Genomic DNA, 8,085 nt, shown 5'->3' with positions numbered 1-8,085 from the left:
TAGAATGATTAGATATTGACATCACGTGAATTGTATATAAAACCTTTTTTTTTTGTTTAAAGTATATAAAACCTTTTCATTCTTTGTTTTTAATCAAAAACTTGTTTTACAACGAAAAAGAAAACGGAATTTATTTATCTGTTTAATTATTTGTCTCTAACAAGTAACAACTATTTTGTCCAGAAGATGTTCCGGAGATGCTCGTGAAGACATACATGGTGGACCAATGAATATAAAGTAACAACTTTTTGTTCTTGTTGTTAATGAAATTATTCAGTATTTCATCATCAATTAAACATTTCGAATTTTTTAAAGAATGACGTAAAAGTAGTAGTTACTTTCATGAAATGTTCAATAACTTGAATTATAATTAAAACAAATGTTTATTGCTTGACAAAGGGTTTCAATTTGTGAAGCAAGAAAATAGATTCAAGTACTATGACATAGTCCAACACGTGAAATCAATTCACATCAAGCTTTCTCTTCTGGCACTGAGCTAAACAGTTTCTGAAAATTTTGGTTAAGAAGCAATTAGTCAGAGAATTACAAAGCGTGGTAGAAATAAAGTATATCGAAGCACATAACAGAATTTGAAAGCAAACTACCTCAAAACAAGAGAGCACATAATCCAAGTCGCTATCTGAGATTTGGTGGTGCAGAACAATCCTGATTCTGTATATATACACAGAAAATACTCAAAGTTAATCACCATGTTCTTCGCAAAAACTGTTATTTACCCATTGCATTTTTGAACAGAAACAGACTCAGACAAACCATAATAACAATATGTCGAACCAACAAGTAAATACAATTATAATTGTGTACCTGAATGTAGTTTGAGGTATGACAAGCACACCGAGAACTTCCAAACTCTTACATGCGTCTTCAGCTATAAACTTAGGATCTTTTGGTAGATCTACGTATATCTGCCAATAAAACTGTCTTATGACGAAAACGAAAAAAAAAACTTAAAACATTCGGCTTCAAAATTAAAGTACAATGAATACATTCTATGTTCATTTGTAAATCTGGTATATAAATGATATACATGCCTAGTTTGGAAAATCTCGTAGAAAAAACTATCAACTTACTATGGAACTTGTTTTACTTACATTGCAAACCCCTAAAGTCTTGGTTCTACTCTGAATCGTGAATTAATTAACTAGCCTCATCGGTTTATAGTTTTGGGTTAGAATAACCAGGCACGGATATAATTAACCATTCATTTCATACACTTACGATGTTGGTTTCCACTGCCGCAACGTTTACTTTTAACCGTTCAATCCGGTTCAGTCCTTCTGGTAATGTAGGAAACCATAAAACCATCGGTTAATACTCTCACAATAAAATCTAAGTTTTCGGTTAAGAATTAACCGAAAATCGGGGGGATCACCTGCCAAGATCTTGGCATTCTTGTGGTCATCTTCGAGCTTGGCTACGTTTTCACGGAGAGCCACCAATGCGGCAGCACAGAGCACACCTATCTGTCTCATTCCTCCACCTAAGGTTTTCCTTAACCACCTTGCCTGCATGCAGTTAAACAAGTTAGTACTTGAACCGGAAATACAATTGCTATTTAACCATGGATCTCAATCTCATTAGCTACAACTTACTTTAGTGATGAAACTTTTGCTTCCCACGATTACCGAACCCACCGGTGCACCTATGCCTTTCGACAAACAAATCTAGTCACATCAAAGTGACCGGTTTAGAACTCCACAGTATATTCAATACATTCTCTTACAAAGACAAAAAGGACCATGTGTTGAGCGACCAAAAAAAACATTCCATAACGTTATGTAGCTCGGTTTTGAAGAACATTACCGAGACCGAATCAGCGGCTTGAACAATCCTCCTCACCGGTACTCCGAGTGCCTAAACAAAATTGAGAAAAATGAACTCGTAAACTTCAGAGCATTGTGCATTTGAGTGAAAAAGTTTCAAGAAACACATATAAAACAAATTATATAAATTAGAAATGTTTGTATACTAACAACAGAAGCATTGAAGATACGAGCTCCATCGATGTGAAGCTTCAAGCCATGTTTCTTGGCTAACTCTCCGACCTTGTCTATGTATTCTATTGGCAAGCATCTACCACCACAACTGCATCAAGAAACTCCGGTTATATCTAACCATAATGCCTAAATTAATTAAAGAATCAAACTGGTATTTCAGTTAAATACCGATCCAGAGTCTAACCATGACCGCAATAACCAACACAATCTCCTAACATCGTTCAGTGAGTAGGAAACCACTTGGCTATAAATAGTTCATATCACTTAAACACACATTAAACTAGGTTTTTTGTTATTTTTTTAAAGGTTTTTTGTTCTTTAATTAATAATACTAAGAAAAACTTACTTTGCTTGAGTGTTCTCAAGACATATAAGCTTAGTAACCGGATAATGAAGATCTCCTTTGGGACTCCTCACGGCAGCTTCGATAGAACTAATCTCCATCGTCCCATCCTCTTCATTCTTCACCGTTCTCGGGTGCACTCCACCGAGGCTAGAAACGCCACCATTTTCATAAATATGAATGTGAGAATCATCTCCAAGAATCACTTCACTCCCTCTCTCATCACAATGGACCAACACGCTTATCAAATTCCCCATTGTCCCTGACGGAACAAACATAGCCGCCTCCTTTCCGGCGATCTCAGCCACCTCTCTCTCCAAAAGCACTGCCGTTGGATCGTTCCCCAAAACGTCATCGTCTACTTCCGCGTTTGCCATAGCTGAACGCATTGACTCAGTTGGCTTAGTCACCGTGTCGGACCGGAGATCAACGGTTCTTATAACTGGCGTTACCATCTTGATGACTGAAAATAAAAATTTGTTAGACTTGAACTCAAATAAACAACAGCAATAATAATATTTTTGTGATGTTAGAGCACCTTTATCCCAGTTTCTATAAGGGGTTTTATACATTAATGTTGTATTTATTTAAATAAAAAGAAATTAAACTAGATGTAATCGATCCTTAAGGTATGGAATGGTTTCTATGGTCACGTGTCGGCTAAAGAGGAGGGGAGGAGTAATTAAAGTTTTTTTTCTTTGTCTCTTTCTTTCTTCGTCTTCTCCGCTTCTCTCTTCTCTCTTCTCTCTTGTTCTTCGGAGACTTGTTCTGTTTCGCTTGTCTATTCGTGTGTGTATTTGCATAATAGAATAGCATCATCTTGAAGCTCTTACGATCATCTACTCGTAGAATTTAGTGATCATCTACCTGATTTTGTCACTTATAAGATCTCTCTCTTTAACTTAACCTTGTACATAGATTATTCATTATGTTCATTAATTCCTTTTAATGTCTTCATTCTTTTGTGAGTCCTCTATTGGTGGTTGAGCTTGCTGTGGCACAAGATAAAACACATCACCTGTCCTGGAGAAGAAACCACTACCGGAGCCTCTCGGTGAGGTAAATTTGCCAAACTTTAGTCTTCTTCAAGTCTTGCATTTTCCTTTATTACTTTAGTGTGGATGGTAGTTGATAGAGGCGGTTAATAAATGCTTGTTAGAAGTAGGTTAGGGTTAGTTAAAACGCGTGTGATCAATGCTTGTTTTAGTTTAACATTAGGACTGTGTGTAATGTAATAAATATGGTAGATTCATGTCAACTCATCTTAACTCAGCTCAACTCCAAGAGTAAAGTTGAATGCTTCTTTTGGACACGTGTGATGAATGCTTCTTTTTCTTCTCTTCTATTAAACTCGGATCTTTTTCTTTCTCTCTTCTTCACATTACTACTTCTTTATCTCTTCTTCACATTACTTCTTCTTTCTCGCTTCTTTCAGATTACTTCTTCTTTATCTATTCATTATGATATGGATTCTACGAATCCATATAGTCATCAGACCACGAGTTTTGTTGACCTTTTGAGCAGTCAACAAGAGCCATTTCGTTATGAGGGTTTTTCACAACTCCCTGTCTTTAGTAGTCAGTGTACTGCAACTTCAAGTTTCGTTGAAGACACACCTACCGAGCGCAAAGAAAGGAAGAAATGGACTCCCACAGAGGACATAGTGCTCATAAGCTCATGGTTGAACATGAGCAAGGATCCCGTGGTTGGCAATGAGCAAAAGGCGGGTGCTTTTTGGATACAAATAGCAGCTTACTATGCAGCCTCACCAAAGGTTGTAAACGGTGAAAAGCGAGAGGCTATTCAGTGTAAGCAAAGGTGGCAGAAGATTACCGATCTTGTTTCCAAGTTTTGTGGCTCCTATGAGGCTGCAACAAGACATAAAACAAGTGGTCAGAACGACGGTGATGTTGTTAAACTTGCACACGAAATATTCTACAACGATCACAAGATCAAATTCAACCTTCACCATGCATGGGAGGAGTTGTGCAATGACCAGAAATGGTGTGAACTTACAACTACTAAGCTTGATGGTAGCGGTAAAAAGAGAAGGTGTGAGGATGGTTCACAATCTTCAAGCTCTCAAGCAACTATCAATCTAGATGATCCACCAACCAAACGTCCTCTTGGTGTTAAGGCAGCTAAAGGAGCAAGTAGTAAGAGAACTATAGTGGATGGCAAGGCTCTCTCCGAGTTTCAGACCATGTGGTCTATCAAAGAGAAAGACTTGGGAGGCAAGGAAACACTGTCCAAGATGGGTCTGCTAGACAGACTCATTGCGAAAACAGAGCCATTATCTGAAGAAGAAGAAGCTCTAAAGAAGAAGTTGATCAGAGAGATGTTGGCTAATTAGGGTAGCTCTAAACGCGTCTCTATGTTTCTGGTTCTTGTTCTTAGTGTACCATATTATGTTTCTTGTTCTATGTTTCAGGTTCTTGGTCTTGGTCGAAACTACTTTTAAGTTTCTTGTTCTTGTTATGTATCTTCAATTTCTTGTTTATGTATCGTCCGTGATGATGTTGTTTAATGAATTTAAGTTTTAATGGAATGGTGTAGTTCTGTGATTTAAGTTTCTTGTTATTTTGTTCTCAGCAGGTAACAAGACAGAAGACGAGTGGGAGTCATGTTTGATCACGAGTGTACTGAGCGCTGTGAAGTCATGTTTGAGTCAGAGACTGCACTGAGCGCTTTGAAGTCATCTTTGAGTCAGAGACTGCACTGAGCGCTTTGAAGTCATCTTTGAGTCAGAGACTGCACTGAGCGCTTTGAAGTCATCTTTGAGTCAGAGACTGCACTGAGCGCTTTGAAGTCATCTTTGAGTCAGAGACTGCACTGAGCGCTTTGAAGTCATCTTTGAGTCAGAGACTGCACTGAGCGCTTTGAAGTCATCTTTGAGTCAGAGACTGCACTGAGCGCTTTGAAGTCATCTTTGAGTCAGAGACTGCACTGAGCGCTTTGAAGTCATGTTTGAGTCAGAGACTGCACTGAGCGCTTTGAAGTCATCTTTGAGTCAGAGACTGCACTGAGCGCTTTGAAGTCATTTGTGATCACGAGTGTTATTTGATTGTGTCATGTATTGGTTGTATATGTCACGGAATGGTCTTTGTCTTTTTGTCTGATCACTAGTGTCTTTTTGTAAAGTCACGGACTAATGTTTTGTCATCAGACTTTGTCTTTTATGTTTTGTAAATTTATGTCACAGACTTTGTAATCAGCTTCTCTCTTAAATTTAAGTCCTATAAAGGCTCGATGGCATTGGCTTTCATCTTTGTACCACTACTCTCATTCATCTTTCATCTTTGTACCACTGCTCTCTTTCATCTTCCATCTTTGTATCACTTCTCTCTTTGTTATTTCATCTTTCATCTTTCACGATCACCTTCTCTCTTTTGTTTAAGTCTTGCGTAAACAAAGTTAACCACAACAACAAAGTAAACACATGGCTTCTTCTTCACAAAACTCATTTGAGGGATCACTTGATGAGGAATTTGATCACTATTTTGATCAATATTTTGATCAAGCTTTTGATCAACTTTTTGATCAAACAATGGAGAATATGGCTATTCAATACACTGGTCAAGAAGATGAGAGAAAAGAAAGAAAAAAATGAGTTTATATCGAAAGAAATCGAGAAGCCGGTCATATACGATTATGGAATGATTATTTCAGTGAGACTCCGACGTATCCTGAAAATTTTTTTCGACGACGTTTTAGAATGAAAAAGCCATTGTTCATGCATATTCTTGACCGACTCTCCAACGAAGTTCAATTCTTTCGCCAAAAGAAAGATGGTATTTGAAGGCTTGGTCTCTCTGCCCTCCAAAAGTGTACAGCAGCCATTCGTGTCTTAGCTTATGGTACTGCGGCTGATGTGGTCGACGAATATCTCCGGCTCGGGGAAACAACAACTCGGGCATGTGTGGAAAAATTTGTGGAAGGAATAATCAATTTATTCGGTGAGGAGTACCTAAGAAAACCAACACCGGCTGATCTTCAACGTCTACTTGATATTGGAGAGTATCGTGGATTTCCCGGGATGATAGGAAGCATCGATTGTATGCATTGGGAGTGGAAGAATTGTCCCACCGCTTGGAAAGGGCAATATTCGCGTGGTTCGGGTAAACCAACAATCGTTTTAGAGGCCGTTGCTTCATATGATCTCTGGATATGACATGCGTTTTTTGGTCCTCCTGGTACCTTAAATGATATCAATGTTCTTGGCTGCTCACCTGTTTTTGATGACATAATAAAGGGTCAAGCTCCGCAAGTCACTTACTCTGTCAATGGAAGAGAGTATCATATGGCTTACTATCTGACCGATGGTATTTATCCGAAATGGGCGACTTTTATCCAATCTATTCCAGTACCACAAGGACCGAAATATTTGCTCAACGTTCTTGCAAGCTCGCTTTGCCATTGTCAAAAATCCGGCACTTTTTTGGGATAAAGTCAAAATTGGGAAGATTATGAGAGCATGTATCATACTCCATAATATGATAGTAGAAGACGAACGAGATGGATACACTCAATTTGATGTTTCAGAGTTCCTACAAGGAGACGACACCGGAAGTTCACATGTCGATCTTGATTTTTCTCAAGATATGCCTACAAATATCGCCAATATGATGGGTGCTCGAACTAGAATTCGTGATAGACAGATGCATCAACAACTAAAAGCGTATTTGGTTGAACATATATGGCGTAAATTTGGAGGAGGTGAAGGCAACAACTGAGCTCGTTTCAAATTATTTTATTTTACTACTCTTTGTTTTTATGTTTAAATTTTAAAATCTATGTTAAAAATGTTATCTTTCAATATATTTTATTTAATAAATTAATTTTATCTTTAAAAAAAAATTTATAATTATTTTGTTAAGAATCCTTAGTTAAGAAACTATCATTGGAGGCACAAAATCGAACAGATTCTTAACTAGAATCCTTAAACCCACTTAAATATATTTAATTAATTAAATAATGATTAAAGAAACCCACTTAAGTTTCATGGATAATCATGCTCTTAGGTCTATACTTTTTGTTCTTGATGAAGAGATGATAAGGTATATGCATGTGTGTTTCCGAGCTTGTGGCTCAAGATGCAGAGTGAGTGAGTGATTTAATCGATTACGGAATGAAGACAGGGAATCTGAGACAAAGAAGATCGGTCCAACCAAAACACATGCTGGATGCATAATGACAAACTGGTAAAGTAAAGTTAGTAACATTTCTGCCTAATCCTTTTATCTTGTTGCATATTACTTTTTTGTTCTGGCATCTCTGTTTAATATTTAACGTAAAAGTAAAAGACTAAGCTATAAAAATATATTTGTTCACATTTAACCATGACTCTCGAGGAGTTTTAAGAGGTGTAGGGCCCACAAAAATCATAAAACTCACCCCTTCTTCTCATGTGAGAGGTGAGTCCGGTAGAGTTTTTGTACTGTTCGCGGGGCCCACTGACAAGTGGCAACCCACGATTGGTCCGTTTTTAATTTTTTAAAAAAAAGAATTAGAACCCACGCTTCCCTCCCTTGCGTTAATGCTGCTCTTACGTCACGGAAATATAGAATTTTGTAACTTTCCAATTATTTAACTAGAAATACGATGTTATTATTAATATGTGTAAATTAGTTTTCAGACCAACAATCATATTAATTTTGTAAGAAAGTGTTATGGTATACAATTTTAGATTCTTGTTTTATTCACAAGATAATTCAATACATTTTC

The 8,085-nt window shown here is 37.3% G+C and overlaps 2 protein-coding genes across 3 annotated transcripts; one reads left to right on the top strand and one right to left on the bottom strand.

Moving 5' to 3' along the window:
• Positions 1 to 317: 317 nt before the first annotated feature.
• LOC106343841 (probable low-specificity L-threonine aldolase 2) lies at positions 318 to 7,533 on the bottom strand. Of its 2 annotated transcripts, none has more exons than XM_013783168.1 (10): positions 7,391 to 7,533; positions 2,365 to 2,824; positions 1,995 to 2,106; positions 1,825 to 1,875; positions 1,614 to 1,685; positions 1,394 to 1,526; positions 1,240 to 1,298; positions 826 to 938; positions 606 to 672; positions 318 to 507 (listed from the first exon to the last, which is right to left on the bottom strand). In XM_013783168.1, the coding sequence occupies exons 2-10, from the start codon at positions 2,814 to 2,816 to the stop codon at positions 472 to 474; spliced, it is 1,095 nt and encodes a 364-aa protein (XP_013638622.1). In that variant the 5' UTR covers positions 2,817 to 2,824; positions 7,391 to 7,533; the 3' UTR covers positions 318 to 471. The 2 variants fall into 2 exon arrangements, with proteins under 2 accessions (XP_013638622.1, XP_013638623.1); XM_013783169.1 differs by having other exon boundaries at positions 826 to 926; positions 7,391 to 7,530.
• On the top strand, positions 3,827 to 4,714 carry LOC106292425 (glutathione S-transferase T3-like). Its single transcript, XM_013728013.1, has one exon. The coding sequence runs from the start codon at positions 3,827 to 3,829 to the stop codon at positions 4,712 to 4,714; it is 888 nt and encodes a 295-aa protein (XP_013583467.1).
• Positions 7,534 to 8,085: the final 552 nt, after the last annotated feature.

The sequence above is a fragment of the Brassica oleracea genome, chromosome C5 (genome assembly GCF_000695525.1).
Source record: "Brassica oleracea var. oleracea cultivar TO1000 chromosome C5, BOL, whole genome shotgun sequence".
NCBI classification, from domain to species: domain Eukaryota; kingdom Viridiplantae; phylum Streptophyta; class Magnoliopsida; order Brassicales; family Brassicaceae; genus Brassica; species Brassica oleracea.
The sequence above is the reverse complement of the archived record's forward strand: the minus strand, read 5'-3'. Positions and strand labels throughout refer to the sequence as shown.